Here is a 27,090-nt window from a genome sequence, read left to right as displayed (position 1 = left end):
CTATTAAACGGGGCATATTGTGTGTCTGGAAGGTGCCTTGAAAGGACAAAGCACCAAGCGGGTCTCCAACTTAGCCTTTGCTGTATCTGCCTAAAAGTAGCAAATGCAAGGGCCACGTTACAGGCTATGGTCAGGGCGTGCGCTCCGCTGCCAGGAGCACGGTGTCTGCGCCGCGCCTGCTGCAGCCTGGCTTGTGACTTCCTTCCCACTAAGGATGCCTATAAAAAGCTAAGTAACTGTTGATTAGGAGAAAGCGGACGACTGGGTGATGTGATTAGCATATTTCTTTGGCAGGAACCCCCAAATGAGCAGGGTGTTTCTTTTTTCTTTTGCCTTCCCCGCCACGACAAAAATAACAGCGTGTTGGGAAAGTTTCGAAAGTTCCCCGGGCAGGTCACCCTTTCCGGCCAAAAATAATTTCCATCTAGGAACACACACTGAGAGTGCAGGGGTGTGTTTGTGCGGGGGTGGGTGGCTATTTTCCTGCACAGGAGAGCACGGAGGGATTAGGATAAGCAGCAAGGGAGATTTGCAAACCAGGGCAGGAGATGGGTAGAGGTGCTGAGATGTGGTACGTCGCGGTGGAAGGGGAGAAACCTGGAGCCCACGGTGGGGCTGAGGTGCTGGCGAGAAGGCAGGGCTGCTGGCACTTCACGACACTTGGACTTTTCCGGCTAGGCAAACTGGCAATGTGCATGGTTTTCCCCAAGCAGGTTCAAACCTGGGCAAGGACGTGCCTTTATTTTTCCTCTCATACAGTCCCATTTCACCGGGCTGTTTCGATCCCCCTTCATTCCCCTCCCTTTAGACTTGAAAGTTCAATCACCAACTTTCTGCCCGAGCAGGACGGGAGAAAGAGAAATGCCCTTGGTACTTAGGAGAGACATTTCGTCTCAGTAGTATAATCCGGATCAGAGGAACGTGCCTTTCCCTAAAACAAGTGCAAAGTGATAAATGTGGGGTCTTAAGCCAGCGGGTTTAGACCGTATCGCTTTTCTTTGTCTGCTGTATTAAATATGATCTTTCCCCCCCCCTTTAAGTGTGGAAAGGACTTAATGGCTGTGGATTGGGTTCAAAGCGCTCTAGCTTGGGGAAGGCTGTTTCCCAAATCCTCCAAGGTTGAACACATGCAATAAGCGAGTCGTTAAAAAGAAAAGAAAGGAGAAAAAAAAAAAGGAAAGACAGGGCAGGGGGAAAAAAAATAAACCCGCCTTTGTGATCCTATGAATTAATATTTCAGCAGGGACAAGGTTGATTATTGCTGCTTTTAACCATAATTATTTAATATTGGTGCTGTGATAATTGAATGATTTAAAGGATTCATTAGAGGCGCGCGGAATTTCGCTGGCTCGGCGGTAACACTTCGCAAATTTTCTCTTTTTCTTCTAACAGCGTGGGCAAGGGGAGAGAAATATCTCCTCTGTATATATGAAGATTGATTTTATTTCTAAATAACACCCCCCCGCCGAGAGACAGGAGCCTAAAGTTAATATATGTTTAGCAACCGAACTCCAGAAACGCAATAAAAGTTAAAACGTCCCCTACTGTTTTTTAATTATGATATTAGATCGGGGGGGAAGACGATGAGAATTTATTGACTTGAACCATTTTGTATATATGTGCCTTATTCTTTATGTAAAAAACATGGGTAGTCAAAAAGACATCATGCTGTTCGCCTTCATCTCTTTTTCCCCATAATATTGTTTGCTTTGTTCCCGACGCGCATGTACTTTCCGATGCTGTTATGATCAAGGTAAAATATTAGCGATATTACCATGTGCCGGATTGCAGCGTGGGGTTTGTTTTTTTCTTCCCCCCTTGCCTATGTGCGTATAATCCTCTTTCCCCAGCAGGTGTAATTTTAAAACCCCGAGGCTTTGTGTGGGGCTGGACGTGTGTCCCTGTGTTGCACGGGTCCTCTTTGCTGCTTCTGGGGGTGTTGAAAAGCTCTGGCAAATGCCTCGCGGGGACGAAAAGGGAGCTGGTGGAAGTGAGAAGGAGTCTGGTGGTTCAAAGGGCTCCATGTTGCTGCCGTGCAAAGGCTGGGGTTTCTCCGCCTTTGGCTGCTCCCGCTTGGCCTCGCTTGAGGTGGGTTGAGGGCTCGGCGTGCAGTGCCAGAGGTGCTTGCAAAACCGCATGCATCGAGGCCGGCTCCGCAAAGGGGCCCGCAGTCGCAACCGACGGGCTCTGGGACGGTGGCTGGAGGTGGCTTGGAGGGCTGTGGCGTGCACAGGTCGCGGGGGGGGGGGAGCCGGGGCACCTTGGCAAGGGGGCATGCTGCCCCGTGGAGGGGCATGGACCTGCGTGTGTGTTGGCTTTCCTCGGGGGCAGGATGGCAGCCCCGAGCCCGAGTCATTTGAGGAAGCTGGCGTGTGCAAGGCAGGTATCCTCCAACAAGGCCCGGAGCTCGCGTGCTCATCCCTCTCCCAAACCTGCAACCCCCTCCCCCTTCCCCTGCGTCCACACACCCTCTCTTTCGGGAGCTCGTGCAAGTGTTGTCCGGGGTCGGTCCCTCCAACACCTTGGGGTCGCCTGTGCGGGGGCTGCTGTGCAAGTGGGCAGCCCCCCAAACAATGGCATTTGCACGGCAGACACAACTTGCAGCTTGGATCCGTACTTATCTATGCTAATTACAGGCTGTCTGACACAGGGATAATAAATGCAGAGGCAGAAGTATAGAAATATGTTTCTCCAGGCAGTGTACACGTTGACTCTGTAGGTCCAGGCTTGTTTTCTTGCTCTCCAGCTAATTCACTTCTTTTGCAAATCTATTCCCCCCCCCACTCTCCTTCTTCTTTCCCCTCCTCTGTTGACTTGTACTTCATATCACACCCCAAACCGAGATAACCCAATATGCACGGGAGAGGAGCATTTCGAGCAGCTGTATTGCTTTTAGACGGGCTTCTCAGTGAACATTTTTGCAAGGGAAAGAGATTTTTTTTCCTGATGAAACCTTGGGGTTTTTTTCTTTTCTTTTCTTTTTTTTTTCTTCTGCTTTCTTTTTCCCCCCTTTTTTGGGGGGGAAAAATGCACCATAACCCCCATGAAAGAAATGGGTCCTGGGTTTTAATAGCACCTCGGAATTTATTGTCTCTTACCCTCCGACCAGTAAAGAGTCTGGAATTTGGAAGGCATAACAGCAGACACAATTCTTAGCAACAGACGGAGTTGAAGGGGGGAAACACACACACATGCACACTCACACACATGCACATGCACACGCATGCACACACACGCAGGTAAACAACTGCTTCAGTGCGATTTGCAACTAACTTTGTGTCTTTTCTGCCTCCCCCCCGCCCCACTCCGAGCTCTCCCCACTGCAACAGCAAGTCCAGGGGAGCTGCAGGTCAGGTCCAGCTCCCCTGTGCTGTTTGGGGGGTACTTTCTGCACAATAACTTTAAAGTTAAAAAAAAAAAAAAAAAGCGACCTGGAGAAATCTGATCTTCAAGTAGCCAAAGAAATTTGGTGGCGGTGGCGAGAGGAATCCATCCATCAATCGCGTGGTTATAGGACGTGATGGGCTATTTTATTTTCGTGGAATTGCTCTTTCTTCGCTTTGTGTTTTATTGTATTTTCTTTTCTTTTCCGAAGAGGCTGGAAACAGCCCTTCAGAGGTAAAAAAAAAAAAAAAGAAAGAAAGAAAGAAAGAAAGAAAGGAAAAAAAAGAAAAAAAGAAAAAAGCAAGCAAGCAAGCAGCGCGTTTGCAAGGCTGGAGAGGCTGAGGGCAGTCGTCCCACGGCTGCTGCGGATTCAGACACCACCAAAAAGAAACCCCCCCAACTCCATTGTGTGCTATTTTCATAAGGGGAAAGGGTGGCTGAGCGGGTGGAGAAGGAACAAAGGGAAGAGAGGAAGAATTTGGGGAGGGGAGAGAAAGGGAGGAAAGGAGGAAAGGAGGACAAAGAGACGGAGCAAGGTACAGGATCGGAGGGGGGAGCTGGGAGCCTTCCTGCTGCTCAGGGATTCAAATGAAAGCGAGGGGCGATGCCTGCAAGGTTGCTTTCGTTTTGCTCCGAAAGCCAAGACGACCCGCAGCCCCCGAGCCGGACTTCTCCCCCGAGCCGGGGGGCGTGCGGGGCTGCGGGGAAGGGGGGGGGACAAACCCCCCGACCCCCAAACCCGGGTCTTTTTTTGTTGTTGTTTTTAATCCGAACTTGACAGTGTTAATTGAACGGCGGGAGCGCGGGCAATGCGTGTTTGGACGCGGGGCTTGTCTGCCTGTCAAGGGTGGCGAGGTGTCTGCCGCTCCCAAGGGCCCGGCGAGCGCGGGCGGCGGCTCCGGGCGGCGGGAGCCGGGCGCTGCTCGGGCGGTGGCTGCAGGGAGCAGCCTCGCTTCTTCCCCAGCTTCAGGGTGCCAATCCCAGCAGCTGCTCTGCAGCCCCTGTGCGGGGGCTGGCTGGTGCTCTCCAGGCCTGGAGCTCCCACTTGGGGAGGTTTCCCCCCTCCCCCCCTCCCCCAGCCTTCTGCCAGGTTGGAATTGCCCAAACTCGAGTTTTCCAGCCCTAAACTTCTCCAAGTGTTTTGAACTGCCAGCGCAGCCTCTCGGAGCTGAGCAGAGCCACACAGGGGACTTGGTGATCAGCCCCCACCCCAACCACCACCACCACCTTTTTCTTTCTTTTTCTTTCTGCGTTCATTTCTTTTTCCTTGAAAAAGCATGGGGCGGGCTAGCCAAGGGGAAGCAAGGCAAAGACACATCAGCAGGGACCCAAAGCCTGTGACCATGGGCAAAGCAGCCAGAGGAGAGCTGAGATTTCCAGCTCCTGCACAGCCTCAGCAGTTCAGCCTGCGAAGAAGTGGGGGGGGGGGGGGGGAAATGAGCCCAGTGAACTGGAAAGCAGCTGGCTCCAAAAAGGTGTGAGATTTCAGCTTCTCAGGGCACTTCCCAAATAAATACATATATAAATAAACAGCTTCCCTGATTTTCCTTCAGTAAGGAAGCTAGCCTTTTTAAAAAAAAATATCTGTGCAAGTCCTGGGTTTTACTTTGTTGGGGCGGGCGCGGATGGGGGGGTGTTTTAATTTCCCAGCGGTGTGTTGCTTTGGTTAAAGGCAAAGCGTTTGGGGTTTTCTTATTTGATTTTATTTGGCTTGCAGAAGCCAGGGGGAAATGGGAGGGGAAGGAAGATAATAGGTAATCGCCCTTAAAAGCAAGTGAGGAAGCTACTGAGCGAAATGTTGACAAGCGTCTCCTCGCAAACTCCGGGCATATTGTAATTGCCCCATGCGCTCCTGGCTGGGAACTTTGCTCTGAAGATTATTGCAGGGGGGGAGTTATTTCTCATGTCTGGACTCGACTTTATCCCTGCAACTTTACGTTTATCCGTCTGGAGAGGGGTTAGCATCCCTGTACCAAGAGGGAGGAAACAGGGGCCGGACGTGGGCTCAGGATTATGCTCTGCCAGGGCACAGCTATCGGTTTCTGATCATATTCATTAAACCACCTTCAGGTTTTGTTCTGAGATGAGCTGCCTCTGTTTTGCCTGGGCTGTTTCTCAGAGGCAGGCTGTCCCTTGAATTAAAGACGCTTGTATTGCAAACACTGCGGGTTTTTTTTTGGGGGGGGGGGATAATAAATCCAGTAGCAAGATGGGGGGTGAATACTTCTACGTGAGGAAGGTTGCCTTGTAAATGCAAGACAGCTTTTGCCAGCTTCTTGTTTCCCTTTGTGTAACACAAAAATGCACCATCAGGGCTACCTTAGTGACCTTGTCTGCTCACGTTAAGGTTACCCGGACTGCCTTTTCCTTAAAAACCCTGTTGGTTTGATAATCGCTGCTCCTTAAACATTTCATGTCTTCTCACTTCTGGTGGCTTTCCCCTACCACCTCTCCCCCCTCCCCCCCCCCCCATTTTCTCTCTCTTTCTCTGCCCTGGCTGATCCCCTTTCTGCATCTGTCTGCAGACCACCGTCCTTTTGCAAGGTTTCTTTTAAATATAATGCACCCCTGCAACAAAGCCAAGTTCCTTGTCGCCTCCACGTTTTAATATCACAGCATATCAACCACCCTGGAGACTAAGCATTTTGCTTTTTTTCTTAAGGAAAAAAAAACAACGGGGGGGATTGGGAATAGATAAAGAATGATGATAAAAATAGCCATCATTTGGAGTCTTGTGATTGACAGATAAATTGATCTCAATAAAGGCCAAAGGGACGTGCTACTCCTATAGGACTATTTCCCTTTAAAGGCTCACATAAAACATAGGACTTCAGGCGAGAGCAGAATAAATTCTCAGGGATTTGGGCGAGATGATGACTTTCCTCCTCTCCACTTTGGGGCTCCTGGAACACATGAGCCCCCTCCCTTTCTATTGCCAGGGCCCCCTTTTGTAGCACAAAACACATTTTTTTTTGTAGCAGCAGCTCCTGGTGCCTGATTCTTAAGGTGAATTAAGGTGCAAGTCTGTCTAAGAAATGGGCTGCAACTTTCTAGGGTCTGGGGCTGGGGGGCTTTCTGAATAACGTCGTGTATAAAGTCCTCGGTGTGCATGTAGGTCCTTTTCTCTGCTGGGTCCTGTCTGCGGAACTTAATCAGAGAAAAAATGGAGAAGAACAAGAAATGAATCCATCCCTGTCTTGGGCTTGTTTCCTGAGACTTGCACACACTGTCTATAATGTCATAATGCCTCTCTAAGGGACACAGGAGCCCCCCCCCCCCAGAAGAAACCACCGTAACCTCCCTCTCCTCCCCAGTTTGGACCCTCAGCTCTGCGCAGCTGCCCTGAAATCCTGAAGTGATGCCCCGTCCTTGAGAGCACCAGACCGTCCACCTTTGGGAAAAACAGTTTAGGAAAATCAGACGTGATTTCTGCTACTCCTAATTTTCCCCTCTTCTTCCAGAGAAATCGTCTTAACTCCATCCATCCGATGGGCGGGAGCTATTTATCTACCTGCTTTTCTCTCCGAAAGAGGTTATTTCTTTCCTAATGCAGCCAGGACATGAAGTGTTGTTTGTTGGGGTTGGGGTTTGGCTTTGTTTTTTAAAATTCAGCCAACTTCTTCCATCGATTTGTTGTTGTTTTTTAAAAGTTTCAGTGCATATCTATTTTTTTTTTAAAAAAAAAAGCATCCCCCCTTCAAGTACGAGCCACATTGTTGCTTGCTCTTAACATGCCAAAGCTTCCTCCTTCCCAGCGACGCCTTGAGAGCTGAAACTTGGGCTTACAGTTTTATTTAATGAACGACACATTTATGAACAATCAAATGATCCTCGTAAAAATTTTATTGAAGGACATAAAAACATCCCACGGCTAGTCGCCGAATAATGTAGCCCTTTCACTGCTAACGCCGAGAGTCATTTTTATTTTGGGTGGTGGGTGTGTGTGTGTGTGGGGGGGGTGATTATTTCCCATTCATGGTTTAAAGGGGGAATCCCTGCTTTGCTTTATTCCTTGCTTTTTTACTCCCTCTCCTCCAGCGGATACTTATGTTAAAAAAAAAAATTACATGTGCATGTGGCCAGCTGGTGATTAGCGCTAGATGTGATGACAAAAGAGCCACTTCTTTTTTAAGGGGAGAGGGAGGCTTTTTTTTTAGGGGGGGGGTGGTCGAGGCTGAACTCTCCTAGACTTCCCAGCGATGTCTTTTTACTGATATTCCGGGGACTGTATCCATCCTAGACTACAAGCTGCAGAAGCAAAAAGACAGAGACAAATTACGTCAAGAAATAGTTCCCGGGTTACCTTACCCTCCCCACCTTCCCGGCTGCTCAGCTGGAGCCCCCCCTCCCCAGCCCCCGGGGGAAAGCCACCTTCGCCTAATGACATGCCAGCCGCCTGCCTCCCCATATCTGCCCGATTTGGAGAGTTTCGCGAAAAGCCAGGTCGCCGAGGCGCTATTAAAAAAAGACCTGCGGATTGATCCGCGCGATATTTTTGGGTAAATACAATCACGTGAGCGCGGGGAGCCAATGGCCGGCTGGGAACGGCTGAAAAAATAATTACCTGCCCTGATTGTTCTATGAGCAGATAAAAAGTACACATACAGTTCATACAATAATCTTATGAATGTAAAAGAGGGGGGAAGGATGTCCGCGTCGGGCCCCATAAGCAACTATTATGTAGATTCCTTGATAAGTCATGACAACGACGAGCTCCTGGCGTCCAGGTTCCCCGCCACGGGCTCGCACCCCGCGGCCGCCAGACCTTCGGGATTGGTACCGGACTGTGCCGACTTTCCGTCCTGCAGTTTCGCCCCTAAGCCGGCCGTGTTCACTACTTCCTGGGCTCCCGTGCACTCTCAGTCGTCCGTGGTGTACCATCCGTATACGCACCAGCCGCACATAGGGGCTGACACCAGGTATATGCGCACTTGGCTAGAGCCCATCTCCGGCGCTGTGTCTTTCCCAGGCTTCCCACCCAGCAGCAGGCATTACGGACTCAAGCCGGACGCTTTCCCCGGCCGGAGGGCGGAATGTGGCCCGATGGACGGGCGAGGTTATCCGGATTATATGTACGGATCCCCGGGTGACCTGAGAGACAGAGCACCGCAGACAATTCCATCCCCGGAGTCCGAAGCCATCGCCTCCAGCAAACACAAAGAAGAAAAGAACGAATTAGACCCTAGTAAGTTGAAGTCATTCTTGTTTACAACCGGGCAGGCATTATAGCCTCGAGTACAGTACTCAATAAAATGAAATTACTTTAGAGCGCCGGCCCCTAAATCTGCGAGGCTCCAGGAAGAGCTGGGTTTAAAAATAAAATCCAAGAAAAGAAAAATATAAAGGAAAAAGAAAGAAAGAAAGAAAGAAAGAAAGCCCTCTAGGAGAAGCTAAGACCGAGCCGTGAGCGTTTGGGTTATTTTCTAACAGGAGAAGGGGGGAAGCTGTTGGTTTCTTTGATAAAATATCCCCCCCCCCACTCCCTTTCCCCGGCCCCTTCCACCAAAAAAAAAAAAAAAAAAAAGAAGCAAAAAAAAAACCCCAACCAAGCTCTTTGGCTTGCAGATATTCCCACTTCCCACCAGCAAAAGGAGTTGGGCTCAGCTCCCTTCTGGCTGGGAGCTGGTTGCCTGGTGTGGGTGTGTGGGGAGAGGGAAGATCCCAGAATAAACAGAGCTCTGTGCAAAGGGAGGAAAATTAGAGATCTGTCTAAATATACAAGCCATTCAGGGAAGGATCCCTGACAAGCCTCCAACACATGGGGAGCCATGGAAGGGCAGGCTGTCCCCAGCAAAGGCTGAGGCAGGAGGGTGAGGAGCTGTAAGAAGGAAGGCAGGGGAGAGTCTATAGGGATAAATAAAGAGCATCTTTAGGCAGGACACTGGACCATCCACTTGGAGAAACATCTTCTTTAGTCTCAGGGAGAAAGGAGGGGACCGGGGGGGGGGATGTTCAAGGAAACCTTGAACATAGCAGGGAATTAGTGGAAGGAGATGCCTCTTACCCCATGACAAATGTAAGCATTTTTTTCCACACTATAAAACGCTCAGTTCAAATTGCACGTGTGTCCCTGAAGCACAGGCAGTTGCTTCTGAGAACACGAGCAGCTCAGGGAAGGCACAAGTCCGGGAACCCCACTTATATGGGGGACCCCCCTTCTTGGGGGGCACCTGGAAGAGACCCCCCCCTCCACACGCATCTATGTGAGCGTGGCTGTGGGGCTGCCCAGATCCAGGCACACACACTCACACATACACACACGCACACACACATACATAAGCATGCCATGTGTTTATTAAGCCTTCTGGCCTAACAATCCGATCAAATGTTGATTTATAAATTAGGAGCCTGTGTGGTGCGTGTGGGTCCAATCCCAGCTGTATCGATGCATCTCGAGATAGAAATCAGCAGAGCTACTTCTGTTAGGCAGAGCTGGGCTCCAACACGCAGCTGAACCTGGGAGCATATTCCCCTTTGCTGGGGAGAAGCTCTTTTTAAAAAGGGAGGTGGGGAGGGCGATTAAAGATATCGTTTGAAAGCTCACACACTTTTGTCACGGTTCCAGGTCTAACAAAGTGGGGCTGGGGGCAGCAGGAAGGAGGAGAGGATTTTTTGAGGCTTGAAAACTGTTTCAGGGAGCCAGTCAGTTTATCCTGTGTCATCCTCAAGATATTAAAAAAAATAAACCAGGCGTTGCAGAGCTGGTCGACTTCTCCAGGAGGCATGGGTTGTAAAGAGAGTTTATGGGCCTGTGAAATGGTGGGAATTTTGACTTTTTATGACTATGTTCTTAGATTACTCCTACCAGAGCTCATGTGGATCATTATTATTTTAAGCCCATTGCTAGAGTTTTATTTACTGAAACTTTTATGTGCAAGCAACAGCGAAAGGAGAGGAAATGGTCCCTCCAAAATAAACATCTTAAACTCTTCTGAAGGTCACTTGGAGATATTTAGCTAATATTCCCTAATTAAACAGGTTTCTTTGGGGGGAAGGGGATGGGAGGCAAGGACTGGGCGCTGGAGTGGGTGGGGGGGAAGTGAGGAAGGCAGCTGTAGAAAATCAGGATATATATAAATATATATTTTGGGGGGAAATTTTTTCTCTCTATCTTCTTTCCCAGGCAACCCCGTCGCCAATTGGATTCATGCACGCTCCACAAGGAAGAAAAGATGCCCCTACACAAAATATCAGACCCTGGAACTGGAAAAAGAGTTTTTATTCAATATGTACCTCACGCGAGACCGGAGATACGAAGTAGCCAGGGTCCTCAACCTCACTGAACGCCAAGTCAAAATCTGGTTTCAAAACAGGAGAATGAAAATGAAGAAAATGAATAAAGAGAAAACCGATAAGGAACAGCAATAAAGTTGGCAGAGTCCAGTAAGTGCAAGAGAAACGAGGGTGAGCGCGAGAGAAAGCAAGCAAGAAAGCAAGCAAGGAAGCAAGAGAGAAAGAAAGAAAGAAAGAAGAAAAAAGCTGTTTCTGTGGTCCGAAATGTTTCTGACTTTGAATGTGCTGATGAGTGTTTAGAAGTAGGCAAACACAGCAAAACCCGTCGGACGCACCCTGCTTTTATAAAGATGCAGCTCAGTAATAAAACCAGAGGTCGTTTTTAGTTTGGGGGTTTGTTTTTTGGGGTTGTTTTTTTGTTTTGTTTTGGTTTTTTTGGTTCGGTTTTTTCTTTTTTGAGAAAACAAGCAAAAAAAAAAAGTACTTGAATTTTTTTTAATTTAGTATTTTATTCCGTAACTTAAAACTTCTCCAGTGTTTTATTTTTTAATTTCTTGAGTTTGTGAGTGCATATTTTGTACAAAAAAAAGAGGGGGAGAGGAAAAAGAGAGAAAAGAAAAAAAAAGAAAAGAGAGGGGTTGGGGTGGGGCGGGGTGGGGGGGGGAGATCACTCCATAATGTTCTGTCATAGTGTTTGGACGTTTTTTGGTGTACTTATTTGTGTATTTTCTTCCTGTCTCACCGTTCTGTAATATTGTTCCGTTTTGCTATAGTTGAGCAGCTTTATGTAAATATATACCTAACATCACAAAAAAAAAAAAAAGAAAGAAAAAAAAAAGAGCAAAGAAATGCTAAAAAAAATCCCCCCTTCCTGTAGGTGTCCTTTTTTTAAACATAGCAGCTACCAACGTGCACGGGTGCCTGTGTGCTTCCTCCTCCTGTTTGAAAGCCCTTGCAAAATCGTGCCAGGGAATTTTAGCTCTGATAAGAAATCGCAGCCTGTTGAAATGGAGGGTGTCCGTGTGTGTATATGGCTGTGTGTGCAAATCCACCGTCTTGAAGAAAGCGAATGAAGAAGGGATGGAGGCGAGGGGGGGGAAGGGGAGGAAAAAAAAGAGCCTGGCTTCCGCTCACAACATTTTATATTTAGTAGTATCATCATAAAATGCGTTTAGGTAAGGGTTATCCGTGCCATAAATTTTTAGTTTGGGATAATTAATTGTGCTAATTTATGACCCCAGGCAATCGAAGTATATGTAAAAGATTAAATATGTATGCCGGGGAAGTGTGCAACATTGCTCTGTTTGACAACCGCCTGTATTGCAACTGCCGGGACTTGGAGAGGGGTTTGTGGAGCTCCTGCAACACACAGGCTCTTTCTTGCCTGGCAAAGGACAATGCAGAGGATGGGAGAGGACTGTAAAAAATAATGGGTTATGAGAAGAGTCAGGAGAGGGGAAGGGGATGTGCACGAGGCGGTGAATTTGGGGGTTAAAAGTCTCCCTTGTTTTCCACCCCCCTGTCCCCAGCAGCGGTGGTTTGCAAAGGCAAGCAGAGGCGTAGAGAAGGGGCTGGGGGGGTTCAGGCTGGATGGTGGCTCGTGGCGATTTCCCTGGCTCAAAAGCAGGAGAAGGCGCTGCCCAAAGACACTCAATGGCTGATATCCCCGAGAGCTGGAAGGGGCTGGATAAAAAACGAGCAGCCGGGGGATGTTTCATCATAAAAAACTTGTTGCGGGTCCCTTTTCTTTAATGAAACGAGCAGGGCGCTGTTTTAATCTTCCTAATGAAAGCCAGAGCAGGCTGGGGGGAGATGTTTGTCGCCTCCAAACCAGGCGCTCCCAAAATACAAAAATCTGGAAGCGATTACCCGGGGAGCTCAGAAAAATATCGCTCTTTCATATTTCTTCCCTTGGCATGTGGAGGGGGCTTTGGCTTATGGACTTGTCTGCGCCAGGGCTTGTGTGTGTGTGTGTGTGCGTGCGTGTGTGCGCGCGTGCAAAAGGGGCGAGATACATTCATCTCAGCAGCCTCAGCATCCTTGCAAAGCCAGAAGCCCCACGTTTGCCAAGGTCTTCAGGAGCCCAGTGAAATGTTCAGGGGGACAATATTGGAGTGGACCGAGGGGCTAAAAGAGCGGATTTGTCTGGAAAAAAAAAACAAAAAAACCAACCACCCTCTCCATTCATGGCTTTATTTCCCTTCCTCCTGCCCCCTTCACTCAGGAACCTCGACTGAAAGAAGCCGGGAGGGTCTGAACACTGTATTTGCAGTCATGGGTGATGGTGGGGAAAGGATCCTTTGCTTTGGGGGAGTTCTCCCCTTTAGCAAGGGACCTCGGACCCACCTCTCTGGAGATGCCTATGTAACGAGACGCTGGGACGGAGGGTGGAAAGCGATGATGTATGCCCCCCCCCAATTTTGTCCCCTTCAATTCAAAGCACTCTCATCCCCCAGGCGACCGCAAGAAACTTCCCTCGCCCTGCCCATCTCGTAGCCTTCACACAGGCAACCCACACAGGCAGCCCAAGAGGCAGGGAAGAATCCGACCCCTTTTGTCTCCAGCTAAGTGCGGTGGGGCTGGCTTTTGTTCCTGCTGCCTTGGTTGCTTTTAAATCCCCGCTGCAGTCCCAGTTCACGGGCAAGGCTTCTGTAGCACTCCCCAAATCTAGAAGTGGCGTTTGGTCCTGCAAAGGGGGAAGGAGGGGGGTTGACCATAGGACTGGAATGTGCTGCCTTGGGAGGTTGAGGAGACAGGCAACGGGGCTAAAAATAACCCGAATTAAAAAAAAAAAATAGAAGAAGAAGACATGAGCACACAAAGCAGAAGGTGGGGGACCGCGGTGGGCTTGAGTCCTTGAATGGGGTCGAAAAGGCTCCGGTGCAAGGGTCTGGCGAAGGGAGATGTGTGGATGCATGTCACTATATTCCTGCTGGAGTATTTTTGTGTGTGGTTGTTTTAAAGGCCGATCCTTTTGTAAGGCGCGCACACTCACACTCACACGCACACACACACACACACACACACAAAGCCAGCATACCGCAGCTTTGAAAGCGGTCCATAGGTGCACTTCCGCAGCAGAGGAAGAGGGGGGCAAAAAATGCTAGTTTTACAACTCTGTTTGTCTCACTGCTATGCGCGCTGAATAGGAGCGAACAAAACAAGACTTCAGATCTGGCTAGACGTCTGGCTTTAATTGTTTTATGGTTTAAATAAGGTGGGTGCTCTCTTCTTTGAAACCGGATTATTGGAATGTTTTGTCTACAAGCTACAAACAACAGACCCCCCTTGGACGAGAGGAGAGGGGGCCAGGGAAGCAGGGGGGAGAGAAACCCCCCTGAAGTTAAAAACTGATAAAAGCACTGCCGTTTGGAGGAGGGGGCTGTGTGTATACACACTGGGCCTGGGTGTTTATGGGGGGGGGGGGGGCAGGGCATCCCCATCCACCCCACTCGCTACAGCGATGATGTGCCCAGGACCACAGGCGCACTGCTTGGTGAGGGGTCATTGCAAAGCTCCTGGTAAATCAACAACGCATGTAATTGTTGGTTATAAAATCCCTCCTGCTTATCCCCACGCATCCTGGCGTTTAGGCAACCCGTTTGGGGTTTTCGTTGGCTTTCTGTTTAGCCCGAATTGGACGTGTCTGCGGAGGAGACTCCCCCCCCCCCTTTTTTCTCTCTCTTTTTAATGACAGAAGGGACTTTTTTGTGTTGCAAACACGAGGTGCGGCGGAGGAAGCCAACGCACGATGGCGCTGTTGTTCAATGTTAGAAGTCGCGGGGCCCGGGGCGGGACGCAGCCCGGCGGCAGCCGGGGCCTCCGAGAGGTTTCGGGGGGGGGGGGCAAATCAAAACAAATATGTATCCATTCCCTCACCTACGACTTGTCAATTAGCATCTAATGTGTGCCGGGGAAGCAAGCGCATTTAGCAACTGTCAAGGACCGGGGGTCCCCGCGACTCTAAAATAAAAGGATCGTCTCTGCAAAAGATAGCTGGTTGACAAGGAAAAGCTCAGACCATCGTAAATTAATTATAGCTGATGAGACACCTCCCGGCCAGCAGCCACTAGCAAATACAGAAAATGCTGAGCAGAAAGCTGCTTTGTTTGAAGTCGTGTTCTTTATTAGCGCTAACACACGTTACACAGGTTCCCGAGTCTCTTGGTGAAGGGGGAGAAGAGCCACATTTGGGGTTGCAAAGCAGAAGGGGAAAAGAGGGAGGGAGGAGTGTGTGTGTGTGTGTGGGGATAAACCCGAAATCCGAACAGTGAAGTCTCTTAAAGTACAATACAGTTGTGTTTATAAAGCTACATTGCCAAGCACGCATATACAGACTAACATGGGAAACGCCGAGCTCCACAAACTCCCACAGAGGCACAAACGCAGCGCAGGAGAGACAAAGAGCAGCCCCGTAAATGTCACGATTTTTTTTCTTAAAAAGCCCAGAGAACTGCATATCACTGATCTGATGAGAGTGTGTGGGTCTTTAAAAAAAAAAAAAAGCAGACCTTGAAGGGAAACATTTATTGTTAAGCTCCCATGCAATTAAACAAATATGACTCAACTACCCAGTGCCTCTGTGACTATGACACAAATGCGTATTCTTTTTTTTGGGGGGGGGATTCAGTTTTTAGGATATACAATTCAAATCATCCCCATATTTGAAATCTTTTCTTTTCCAGCCACATCGTGCAGTACATTGGGATCCTCATTTTCCAGATGATTCAATCCATTCCCAGAATAGTTAGCTAGAAGGGCTGGGAAAGTGGGCATTATAGGGAGGCTACTTATATAAAATAGCTCGACTATTAGCTGCTAATTAAATCTTCTATTCCCACCTGTCTTTTCCCCATGTTATTTGCTATTTTCGGGGGGTGGGGGGGGTCAAAGTCGTGGCTTCTCAAGCTAAAACCGACCTGTTAATCCCACCGTGCTTACTCTTTATTTTTTAATTTGTGGATAATCGTTTCTCAGTGTCCATATAACTTTGCCTTTAAATATTATCTCCCTTGGATGGAGGATATATCAAGGAATATTTCCTTGAAATGTTATCTCCCTTTGATGTTTCCCACTGATACAGGTCATTGTGTATTTGCGGGCAAAATCATCCCAATCCCACTCCATGAAGCCCTTCCAAAGACAACACGTGCCTATTTATTTGATTTGGGAAGGCTAATAAACATTGGAAGGAAGGAGTCCCCTCTTCCCCCCCTTCTTCCTATTGGAAAGAGATCTGCTAAAAAAAATTACCTCCACCTTACAATCTCACGAGAGATTTTTAACCGGTTGGTGTCACAAGGCACAGGGATTTGGACTCTGTTGTTTGGTGGTGGTGGTGGTGGGGTGATAAGAAAGCCTGAAAATCTCTTCGCCAGTTGCGTTTCAAAATGTATTTTCCTCCTTCACTCTTCAGATGAGGAAGGATTTCCTGGATTTGGTTTGAAATGAGTTGCCTCCCCTTTTTTTTAATGGAAGAGCTTGGGGGCAAATTTGGAAGGGAGGGGTTGTCCCCTGTAAAGGCGACACTGTCACTCAATCTCCCAAGATCATGTAGAGGCGCTCTCCTCTTGGGTCCTCTCCAGTTCCCTTTTTTTTTAAGATGAGGGAAATATTTATTTGCAAACTTCCCCCTTCCAAGACAGAAAAGGGGGGGGGGCGGTCCAGGACTGTTGATTGGGATGCTATATTTTAATGGGCGAATTCCTTCATGCGGTCATAAAATGAAGGCTCTCACGTGAAAGCTCTCAATGAATGGTTACTACTTCCAGTGCAGAAAATACAGAGGTTGGGGGGGGGGGAGGGACAAGTTTACAGATCTGGCAGAAGAAAAAGAGGGCGAGAACTGCCTTCAATTGAAGGGGACCGAAGCAATCATGACCCCCGACACCCCCTCCCCAAATAAAAGAGTACATACTGTCTGTCTCACTTTTTCTGTCTCCTCCAAGTAGCTTTGTGTAAGAAAATGTTTACTCTCTGTCCTTGCCATGATCCTTTCCTGTTCTTTCCAGCTGTGGATTTTCAATGGAGGCTCCAAAAGGAAAAAGAGAGAAAAAAAATCCCAGAATCTTTATTTTTTTTTAAAAAAAAAGGACAACAATAACCAGCCAATCACATCAATGGTCTTCCTATAGGACAACTGATTTTTTTGGTGGGGTTTGGTGTATGTGTGGGGTGGGCTACAGCCAGCACCACAACCCTACCCTTAAACAAATAATAATAATAATAATAGCATCATATGGCGGGGGAATCATCTATGGGGCCTCCAGGGGTCCAGAACAGGGCCCTACAGACCGAGCTGCAGCTCGGTAGAGAAGCCCCCCGGCCTGGAAATGCCTGCCCAAGGCTTTGGGGCGTCCTGCCTGCCTTGACCCCCACCCAAATCCCATCCTCTGGGCTCTGGACACCGACGGGGGCTGCTCGGGGTCCCTGTTACCTGTTGAGGTAACCTAAATTGACCTCACGGCGCATGTATTTGCTGAGATAAGTGAAGAGGCTCCCTTGCAAAAAAAAAAAAAGAGAAAAGAAAAAAAAAAGCACCTAAAGGTATTAATGCGCACCTTTCATAACCCTCCTTCATTCATTAGATATGGGGGTTTTCTGGCTCCCCCCTTCCCTGGCTGAAGGCTGCTCTCCCTCCACGTCTCCTCTTCAGCCCCCTGCCCCAAATCCTTGTCATTTTCTTCCTAGCCTGTCTTAGCCGGCAAGACTGATGAGTACAAATCGCGTGTGAAAACGCCACACCGCCGGGATTTTGAGGAATTTGCCTATGGTGTTAAAGGGAAGGAGCAAGTTACAGACAAACTGAGAGAGAGAGAGAGAGAGAGAGAGAGAGAGAGAGAGAGAGAGAGAGCTCTACCTACCGACAGATACAGGAGAAGTCAAGAGCATTTAGAGCTGCCGTTCACACTCAGACACTATGAAGCGACTTTGAGAGCGCATGAAATAATAATAATAATAATAACAATAATAATAATAAAAGCCACTAAAAAAAAAAAAAAGATTTCAAAAAAAAAAAAAAAAAAAAAAAAAGCGCCAGGAACTTGGAGCAGTGCGGGGAGAGCCTGGCACCCAGCTCTGACAATTAAAGACTTTTTTTTTTGTTTTTTTCATGCAAGAACTATGAGCTCCTACTTTGTTAATCCGCTTTTCTCCAAGTACAAAGGCGGTGAATCGCTGGAACCAACTTACTACGACTGCAGATTTCCACAAAGTGTAAGCAGAAGCCATGCTCTGGTTTACGGTCCGGGTACTACCGCTCCCAGCTTCCAACACCCATCACACCATGTCCAAGAGTTTTTCCACCACGGAACCTCCAGCATCTCCAATTCTGGATACCAGCAAAACCCATGCGCCCTGGCGTGTCACGGAGACGCTTCTAAATTCTATGGATATGAAGCTCTACCAAGGCAGTCTCTCTATGGTACCCAGCAAGAGGCGACCGTGGTACAATATCCTGACTGTAAATCGTCTTCCAACAGTAACTCTAGCGAGGGACAAGGCCATTTAAATCAAAATTCGTCTCCCAGTCTCATGTTCCCATGGATGAGACCTCACGGTTAGGACAATTTATTTTGTTTTCCTCCTTAAATGTGTGCCTTTATTTCCTCTCTCTCTATTGATATCTATCTATAATTTTTTTTCCTTGCTTTAAAAAAAGAAAGAAAGAAAAAAAAGAGCGAGCTAGCCATAGGTTTTGTGCTAATGTGTTTTTTTCCTTTTGAAGGCAAAGAAGTTCCTAGCTGCTAGAAAAGCCAGCAAGGTGATTCTCTGCAAAGGGGTTTAAATCACAATAAAGTAAAACTTGTTTTTTATTGCTTGCCTTGAGGATAGACAATAAGATACAGCTCCCACGAGGTTATTTGCATGTTGATAATACACTGCTCTTTTAAAATGTCCTATAGCTTTTCTTAACCGCTTGGAGACTTAGGCTAAAAGGTGGGACCTAGCACAAGAATTATTAATACTTTACATCTGTTTGAAAGAGCCTGGAGATAAAAGTTAAAGTGAAAAGGGAAGGAGGGGAGGGTGGTGGGGGGGGAGGACTTAGTTCAGAGCTTTGGAGTAAGGGTAGAGGGGAACATTATCCTGTCCTGGACATGGAAAGAGAAAGACAGAAAAGCAAATCAGTGGACTCAACAGAACTTAGTTTGCTGATGGGAGCTGTAACAACCTCTGTTATTAGCAGGAACCCGGGACACTTCAAAGTACACGTCCCCCCTCTACCCAGCTCCAATGCTGTACTGAAGGCTTATTAATTCAAAACATATGAAGGTTAGATCCCTGAGTGCTAATTTTAATGGACAATATAGTCTTTTAAACGAGGTCCCCCCTCCTTTCCCAATGCCTTGCTGATATTATTAATATTTGCCCCCCAAAAGATTAAAATGAGGCATAGAAAAAAGGGGGGGGAGATACACCAAATAATTTCTCTAAGCTTTGACTCACGAGCAGCCTCAAGGAAGTAATCAGTTCGAGGCAAAGGATATGTTAGCAACCCGCTTCTCTTTCTCCCTGAGAAAGCAGTAGGCAAAAGGCACAGGAATGGATCACATTCCTACCCCCCTGCCCCCTTTTTCCCCCCGTTATTGTTAGACATGTCCAGCCATACAGTTCTTGGAAGCACACCCTCAGCGTGGAGAGGCACACATAGCTACAGACACATCTCTCTGGCTGGGTTGCTGACTGCACACACACAGCTCACACGCACAACACAGGGCAGAGACAGAGCATCTAGCAGACAATTCACGTTGTTGAGGCTAAAGAAAATAATCGTGGTGGGGGGAGGGATATTTGACGACCTACATTTGCAAAGGGAAACCAGACATTGACATTTTGCAAGGGGGGGGGGGGAACTTGGACTAGCTTCACTCCTTAATATCCTTTTTAAAAAAAAATCAGAGTTGATTCCACTGGCTTTTTAACCCCACAATTAAAAACCATCCCAATTTAGGCAGCTAGGAGGATATCATTCGTGCATGCTATTTTCCAAAGGTCGTCAGGATTGATTTTTTTTTTTGCAAGGGGGGGAGAGAGAAGGAAGATATGGTGATGGGGGAGGGGAAGAGGGCATATTCCGGTATTATTGCTTCTTAAAAAAAAATAAAATCACTCCCTTGTTTTGTCTGGTATAGTGACACGAGGGGCTGGAGAGGGAGAGGAGAGGAGATGGCCACTTTTTTTTCTAGGACAGATGAGGCAGAAGGAGGGGGGGGGGGCAAAAAAAAATCAGAGAGACAGCAGAGCTAACAAGTTATTTTGTTTGTGTCCCATAGCTCCCGGAAGGCGCAGTGGTAGGCAGACTTACAGCCGGTATCAAACCCTGGAGCTAGAAAAGGAGTTCCTTTTCAATCCTTATTTGACACGGAAGCGACGGATTGAGGTCTCGCACGCCCTGGGACTGACGGAAAGGCAAGTGAAGATATGGTTCCAGAACAGGAGAATGAAATGGAAAAAGGAGAACAACAAGGATAAGCTCCCGGGGGCCAGGGACGAGGAGAAAACGGAGGAAGAAGGGAACGAAGAAGAAGAAAAAGAAGAGGAGGAAAAAGAAGAAAGCAAGGACTGAGGTCTCAGCTCCTTGAAGTCTCGTTTTATGGCAGATGATAAATCGAGATGTTTACGACGGTCATTTGCTTTTATAGAGTATAGAATGGAGAGACTCACACAACAGTAACTACCTGTCAAACAGTTGTAGCCTTTTTTATTGTCATAGAACTTCCCCTTCTTCTTTTTTTTCTTGATAGCTGCATTTATTTTGGCTTCCAATAAATATATAGTTGGCTTGACTACAACAGCAGAGAGGGGAGAAAAAAAGAGGGGGGGGGAAAAAAAAGAGAGAGGAAAGAAAAAAAAACCCCCATCCAACATAAACCAAGCAGTCAAGCAAATGCCACTGGTCTCAACAGCTGCCCCTCCAACCTGGCTATGTAGATACATGTATTAATGTATGCATCCTATGTATTTATTTTAATAGGTTGGGATTGTATTTCTTCCCTACCTTGGGCTTCCCCTTGAATGATTTCAGGAGGAGCCCTGGTGTTGCTTTATGCTAGCCTTAGCTTATTTTTAATATCTATATATCTATATATCTCCATTGCTGGTATCCATTTATCATTTAACTTTTAGCTGTCAGGCCAAACCTCCGGCGAGAGGGGATTTTGGAGGGGGGCCATACACGATAATGCACACACCTAGTAGCTATATTTGAGTAGATCTGTCTGTAGAAAAAAAATATATATACCTGCATGGCCTGAATAGGCCAAACACATTGGGAGGCTGAGTCGAGCATTTCATTATTTCTATAGGCGCTGTTTAATATTTCACTGTGTGAGGACTCGACATTCTTGATGTACTACCTAAAGGGAAACCTGCAATAATAATCCAATCTGTTCTCAAGAAGGGGGCTAACATATCCTAAATTTTCCTTGGTCAGAATTTATTTAAGAGAGAGCTGTGTTTTTTGCCCTGGTGGAAGCTACCAAGTAGCAAAAAAATAATAATAATAAAAATAAAAGAATAAAAAAAAAAACCAACCCCTTCACCAACCTCGTCATGTACTTTATCACTACCTATAGAAAAAGTCATGCTTTGAAAGTATTTGTAATGCGGTTTTGTTGTCGTTTGCTGCTGCCTATTTTCTTGGAAAATTTTTTTCCCAACAACTGAAACTGCCTAGTTAAGAACGCACAGTATTGTATTATTTTATTGTGCTTATCAAGTAGCGTAGAATTAAATTGCACTGAATGTATAGTTATCTATTTGTCTTGACTTATCTGTTAATGCAACATTGCTCGAAACAACAAAAAAAATCGTCATTTGTTTTATGTAAACGCATCGTCCTTCGTGTTCAAACTCTGAATGTAGCAATCTCTGCCAGAAGCCAATTTCTGGACACCGTGGATTTGTATTGTATACGTGAGACATTACGTAAATGATAAGAATAAGAATAATAAAAAAAGATTTTAAAAGGATGGCGTCGCCTAGGTTGCTGTGTATTTATTGATTGACTTCCATACACGGATTGAACCTCCCCCCCCTAATATTTCATACTTTCCAGTGACTTGTCCCCATCCCAGCCCCAGTTCAACACCAAGAGCCATCTTTGACTTTCAAGGAAATGCTGGCACGACTGGTGTAGAGGGAAGGCAACGTGGTGAACAAGCAGGGGGTGGGGGAATGAAACCTATTTTTTACCATGACCTAGGTGCTATTGGAGGAGTCGGTGAGTAAAATCCATTTTCAAGTTGCTTTGCAGCGAGATCCCTGCTCCTTCTCCCATTGTTAAGACCCTTCTCCTGGCACGAGGGCTGCCTCTGTCTGTCCGTATCGCTCCTTGTTATGGGGGATGCGGGGGGAAGGGGATGGATAGCAAACCAACAGATCTTTATTTTATTCCCCCCCCCCCAAGCTGGGAGCTTTCACTGAAAGGAGGTCTCCAAAGTGGACCTTTCTGGGGAGCTGGCTGCTGGAAAGTCCAGCCATCTCCTGCCTTGCCATGCCTTGCCTTGCTCAGAAGAGGCCAAGATACTCGGGCTTTCTCCTGGTCGTCCGACTGTGCAATTTGCTGCTTGCAAAGAGATCGTTAGAAAGCTATTGAGAGATTGGAAAGAGATTATGTGTGCATTAAAATGCGCTCTAACTACGCTATAGAGATCTATTCGCGAGACAGCCTTGGACTCTATGAGAATACGCTTCCCTGCAAGGATCCCTGCAGCAGAAAGTTGGCAGGGATTTATTACATCTATATCACATATTTTCCTTTTTTTGTATCCGAGGCCAAAAGCAGAAAGAGCAGTGATTAGGATCGAGCCTGATGAAGATGTCTCAGGTACATGCCATAGCCTGCCACTAACCCCACCGCGATGCCTTCAGCTCTCTTGGAGACTTGGAGTAACTAAGACATGGCAAATCTTTCCCTTGCGCTCGTCTTCCTTTCGCTCAGCGATGGAGATGGGGCTGTGAAATCTTTCCATCTCTTTTTTCCGCCCCCCTCTCCCTGCTCTAAATGGACTACATCATACAGGGCAAGAGGAAATAAAAGTAGACGGGTTGTTTACCCGGCTGGGAGAGATAAGCAAGCACCAAATTCCTAGGATGCATTGATTCACTGCACAGTGTCTGGGCTTTGCGTGGGACATTCTTGACCCAAAACACGAAGCTTAAAGGATTTAAATGCCTCGGTGATGGGCAAGGCTGGACACTGCTCAGATCCCCAGCAAGAGGCAGGGCTCGGCTGCGGGTTTCACCCCGGATTAAAGCATGCCTTCAGTGTGGACCCGTCTGCTTCCCCAGCCTCCCCTCTCCCCTGCAGGCGCGGCTAGACCTGCGTGCCAGGCTGCCTGCAGGTTCACGAGCCCAGCACACACAAGGTGTGTGTCCACGCGGGGCGAAGGAGTGCGGGCGTGCTTGCAGGGTGTGCGCGCAAGGGACGCGTGTGTGTCTGTCTGCAGGCATCCCAGCACGCACACAACACACGCAACACGGGTGTGCCACACACCCAACCGTCTCTTATTGTAGGGCAAACAGACGTGCTTACCCACTCGCTTTCTCCTTGGAAGAGCTACAAAAATAAAATAAGGCTCGCTATAGCCTTCGCTCTTTCCAAAGTAGCCACTTAAGGTAGGCTGTTTTATTAGCCATAAACCAGACGGGTTTATCTGAACAGAGGTATCATCTTCAGGGTTATTCTTCTGGCATTTACAACCCGGGGGTTATCTTCCCCTTGCTACAGTGCGATGCGTCTGTGCACCTCTGCATCAGTGGTAGCAGGCAAATTCAAGCGAAGTCCCTCAGGGCTATTTCTAAACTCCTGCCTTTTGGGGAGGGAGGGGGGGGGACGATTTTGATGAAGTCTTACATAGGAAATACCCAGATTATAATTATTATTATTTTGTTCACGGGGTTTAGGCAAGAGCGAGAACTTAACTCATTTAAAAATAAAATAAAAGGAAATGTTGGCGGCGTTGTCTATCCATCATATTTAAACCCCCGGCTCGAAGTAGTTAGATAGGCACGAATAATACAGAACGACATTTATCTGCGCAAGGGTCTGAAGGGAAATTATTGAAACTACAAGTCAAGCAGTTGCCCCCCCATACTTTTTTTTTGGCTAACTGTTTATGGGCTGCAGTCAACACAACAGAGTCGCATCTTCAGCTGCCATCCAGTGATTTTCGCAATCATCCCATCATTTCCAGAGAGAGAAAAAAAGGGCGGGGGAAAAGGGGGGGGGGAAAAAGGCCATTTTATGAGGGGAAAGTAATTTCAAAGAAGATGCGCTCCTCACAAAGTGGCTTATTCCGAAATGATCATGGCTTCGACATTACAGAAATTAGACTCATCCAGCCGCCTGCAGTAAGAAATATCATCCTATTCCACGCGTTTTATTAGCCAATCAAATTTTCTTCGGATCTCCATTTGTGATTTGTGAAAAATATAATTCCGTGAAAAGCTGATCTGCAGCTTATTGCTCATTTCGCCTTAATTTATTATTCTAATCACAGCCGCCGCTCCGCGACAAGGCAGCCATCAGCCTCAAAATTTCGTTTAGGTTTTATACCGGAATATGGGCGCGGATTATATTGGAGAGGCAACGAATTTCTCAGGCATGATGTGTATACGCAGTTTTTGCTAACACCCAACACAGCTCGGGCGGGGGGTGGGTCCACGTGAGAAAGTTTGAGAAACTTGGGAAGGGGAGAGAATTTCCCCTTAGAGTTTTTCCCCCACCTGGCTTCAATTTTTCCCCCCCAAAATTGGCTTTTCCTTGAAGAGAAAGGGGCAGGGGGATAACGAGAAAAGAGACCTTTTCTAATATTTCCTTCCAGCCCAAGAAGTGGAAAAGCAGCGTTACATGGGGCTGAGATCCTGTAGAAAGGTCATATTAAAATAATGGGCTGAAAGACTGCTTTGGAAACGGGTCGGGCAGGTTGTGGGGTGGTTGGGGATTTTTTTTTCCTCGGTTTTTTTTTCCCCCTTGCAAAAGATAAAATTTCCTGTTCATTTTATGGATTCTTTTCTCTCGTCTGCTGCTTTGGAAAATGGCAAGTCCATTGTGTTCCGGGCGCTGTTGTGCCGCTGGCTCCCCGCTCGTAACTTTTAACTACCTGTTATAAAATTTATTGGTGGTTTGTAAAGTGAATAAAGTAATTTCCCTTCCATCCGGTTGTATTGCAACCTTTGTGTTGTTTGGACAGACAGACACACACGCGTGCGCCGCCCCCCCCCCCCGCAACCCCCCCTTCTTAGCTGAAAATAAGCAAATAAAGGCAAAGCAGTGAGAAATACCTGCAGAAATGACCTTTCTGTATAATACGAGAGCAGAGGGGGGAGATATGTGTAGAGCCCTTGAGTCCTACTATTGCGACAAAAAATGCGGTGATTTTTGTGTGTGTGGTGGTTTTATCTCTCCAATCTTTGTCCTGGCTCTTGTGTCTAGCCCTGAAGCGAGTTGAGATGGTCAAAATATTTCGGGGGGGGGGGGTGGAGTGGGGGGAGGAGGAAGAAGTTCACCATTTAATCTGAACTAGCAGATCTAACCAAGAATGCTGGGCGATTTGCAAAGGTTAGGGGACTCGTCACATGCTCCTAGCAGGCCTCTACATGACAACATTTTTTTGCCCTTGCACCAAATGTCTGGTTGTCTTATATCGGCCTAACCCCGCAACTCCAAATATCAAAATTAAAAAATAAAATAATGATAATTCCTGCTACCAAATCTGCACCCCCCCCCAGACACACCAGCCTCGTGTGATAAAGGGATAAGGGCTCTAGCTAGGGTTTCCAGACAGATCGTGATTAAAAATAAAACAATCCCTTCACGCCATCCTAGAATTGAGAAGGAATTAATTAATTACGCGCACGCACACACACACACAAACCCGCCATAAAAATGAAGGCAAAAAAAAAAAAAATTAAAGGAAATTGCTGGGGAAATACGGCATTAGCTGCTCCCCTTTGGAGGTTAATAATATGATCCTTCCCATATCTTTAGTGTTGGGTCTGTGGAGTTAGAGGGCTCGGTTATGTAGTACAGAGGATATGGGACCTAGAGGAGGAAAAACCGAAGGAAATTGGGGCTCAACCCCGCCATCCAAGCGGACACACCCTTGGTGGAAATTTAAAAAAAACCCCAACCCAGCTCAGTGCTCTTTATTCCTAGCCCTGCTTGAATTTAGCAGGGGTTGATCATTGTACGATGCTGATGCTGATGATTTTAATTCCCCGCAATATCCCTATTTCCCCACCTTCGTGTCCAGTCCACTACCACACCTAATTAATTAACCAAATGAACACGGCGCATAAGGCCAAATCTCCCTGCCTTAAAAACCCAACAACAAGAAGTCCGGCTGATCCTTCAACAGGGCAGCTCAGACGTGAGGAGGCAGCCTCCCTCTTTGGAAATCCCCGATATTAATTTGTTCCCTTTAATGAAACGGGGGGGGGCGGGAGAAAGAAGGATTTTTTTTTAAATACTAATATTAAAAAAGAATTGTATAAACATGGCGACAGAGGAGAGCATTTGCACTCGTCACAAAAATGCAATGCATTCCTGGTTGTTTGCAGAAAATTTACAGCTAAGCAATAAAAGTTTACGACTGAATCACAAGTTGGATTGGCCACAGGAAGTCATGTGGACTCCATCCATGAACGTGAACTTTTTATTGTGGTTTCTCTTATGACTCTTTCGCAGTAGTCCTTCCTTTAACAGTCCAAGCAGTGCCAGGGGTAGGATGGTATTTTTCCCCCCTCATTATTAGCATCATTATTATTATTTTTTTTGAGCTCTAGATTTTTTTTTTTCCTCTCCTTGGGGTTGGAAGTGTTGGTTGCCTTGGGCATTTTGGGATATAATGTGTTTACTGCTGCGTCTCGTGCTTGCTTCCTTTTCTCAACCCCTAGGGGCAAAACGCAGTATATTTCCTTTGGACGATGCAGTGAGCAGGGGCAGAAGGAGTTGTAAATACCTTTTTTTTTTCCTTTTTTTTTCTTTTTTAGGGAAAAAAACCCCCATGCTATGCCTTGCTAAGCTCCCCCCCCATCCCCTGTCCAAGCAGAGAAGAAACTGTTTCGCTTTGGTTTCCATCTTTCTTATTTTTTTTATCTGATTATTATGATTATTTTTCCTTTTTTTTAAAAAAAAAATGTTTCTGTGGAGCTGAGCTGCAGCGTCAGTGGATCAGAAAGAGAGAGAGAGAGACAGAGAGAGAGAGAGACAGAGAGAGACAGGGAGAGGGGGAGACAGGCAACGTTGGTAAGTGTTCCCTTATTGGCTAAAATGTGTAACTAATGATCCATAGCAATGGGTGTTAAAGATAATGATGCATCGGGGTTTTTTTTTTTTTTTTTTTTTTTTTTTTGCGAGCGAGGGGTGTAGCTTGGATATGGTAGACTTGTGCTGGGCTTCGGCACCAATGCAGTTAATTCGGGGGAAGAGGGGCTTGCTCCTGCTGATGTCACATTTGTGCCGAT

General features: G+C 47.0%; 4 protein-coding genes and 1 long non-coding RNA gene across 10 annotated transcripts in view; 4 read left to right on the top strand and 1 right to left on the bottom strand.

The window, feature by feature from the left end:
• HOXC4 (homeobox C4) overlaps positions 1 to 27,090 on the top strand; it is a 69,975-nt gene that overhangs the window by 2,002 nt on the left and 40,883 nt on the right. For 2 of the 4 annotated variants that reach the window (XM_090055992.1, XM_090055987.1), the window contains exon 1: positions 26,760 to 26,872. The exons of 1 other annotated variant lie outside the window; for it this stretch is intronic. The gene's annotated coding sequence lies outside the window, so the exon portion shown is untranslated. Of the gene's footprint in view, positions 1 to 26,759; positions 26,873 to 27,090 lie in introns of those variants that run through there. One more of the 4 variants, XM_090055993.1, reaches the window with a different exon arrangement.
• LOC149860834 (homeobox protein Hox-C6-like) overlaps positions 1 to 27,090 on the top strand; it is a 42,233-nt gene that overhangs the window by 2,001 nt on the left and 13,142 nt on the right. For 2 of the 3 annotated variants that reach the window (XM_090055998.1, XM_090055997.1), the window contains exon 1: positions 26,734 to 26,872. The exons of the other annotated variant lie outside the window; for it this stretch is intronic. The gene's annotated coding sequence lies outside the window, so the exon portion shown is untranslated. Of the gene's footprint in view, positions 1 to 26,733; positions 26,873 to 27,090 lie in introns of those variants that run through there. 3 annotated transcript variants of the gene reach the window in all.
• Positions 7,550 to 7,847, bottom strand: LOC149860838 (uncharacterized). Its single transcript, XR_016443347.1, has 2 exons — positions 7,756 to 7,847; positions 7,550 to 7,632 (listed from the first exon to the last, which is right to left on the bottom strand). It is a non-coding gene; the product is annotated as an uncharacterized LOC149860838 (long non-coding RNA).
• On the top strand, positions 8,008 to 11,226 carry HOXC9 (homeobox C9). The gene is made up of 2 exons (XM_090055996.1): positions 8,008 to 8,569; positions 10,508 to 11,226. Exons 1-2 carry the CDS (start codon positions 8,008 to 8,010, stop codon positions 10,750 to 10,752), a joined length of 807 nt encoding a protein of 268 aa, XP_089912122.1. The 3' UTR covers positions 10,753 to 11,226.
• On the top strand, positions 17,499 to 21,587 carry HOXC8 (homeobox C8). The gene is made up of 2 exons (XM_090056001.1): positions 17,499 to 18,175; positions 19,893 to 21,587. Exons 1-2 carry the CDS (start codon positions 17,740 to 17,742, stop codon positions 20,183 to 20,185), a joined length of 729 nt encoding a protein of 242 aa, XP_089912127.1. The 5' UTR covers positions 17,499 to 17,739; the 3' UTR covers positions 20,186 to 21,587.

The sequence above is a fragment of the Crocodylus siamensis genome, chromosome 6 (assembly GCF_052110815.1).
Source record: "Crocodylus siamensis isolate JL-2025a chromosome 6, ASM5211081v1, whole genome shotgun sequence".
In the NCBI taxonomy this organism is placed as follows: Eukaryota; Metazoa; Chordata; order Crocodylia; family Crocodylidae; genus Crocodylus; species Crocodylus siamensis.
This window is presented reverse-complemented; position numbering and strand designations above follow the sequence as displayed.

Bases quoted from the DNA above. Each gene is read 5' to 3' on its own strand.
- HOXC9 (XM_090055996.1), top strand. From the start codon at position 8,008: ATGAATGTAAAAGAGGGGGGAAGGATGTCCGCGTCGGGCCCCATAAGC. The intron at 8,570-10,507 runs GTAAGTTGAAGT...CTTCTTTCCCAG, and splicing joins AAAGAACGAATTAGACCCTA to GCAACCCCGTCGCCAATTGG.
- HOXC8 (XM_090056001.1), top strand. From the start codon at position 17,740: ATGAGCTCCTACTTTGTTAATCCGCTTTTCTCCAAGTACAAAGGCGGT. The intron at 18,176-19,892 runs GTTAGGACAATT...TGTGTCCCATAG, and splicing joins CCCATGGATGAGACCTCACG to CTCCCGGAAGGCGCAGTGGT.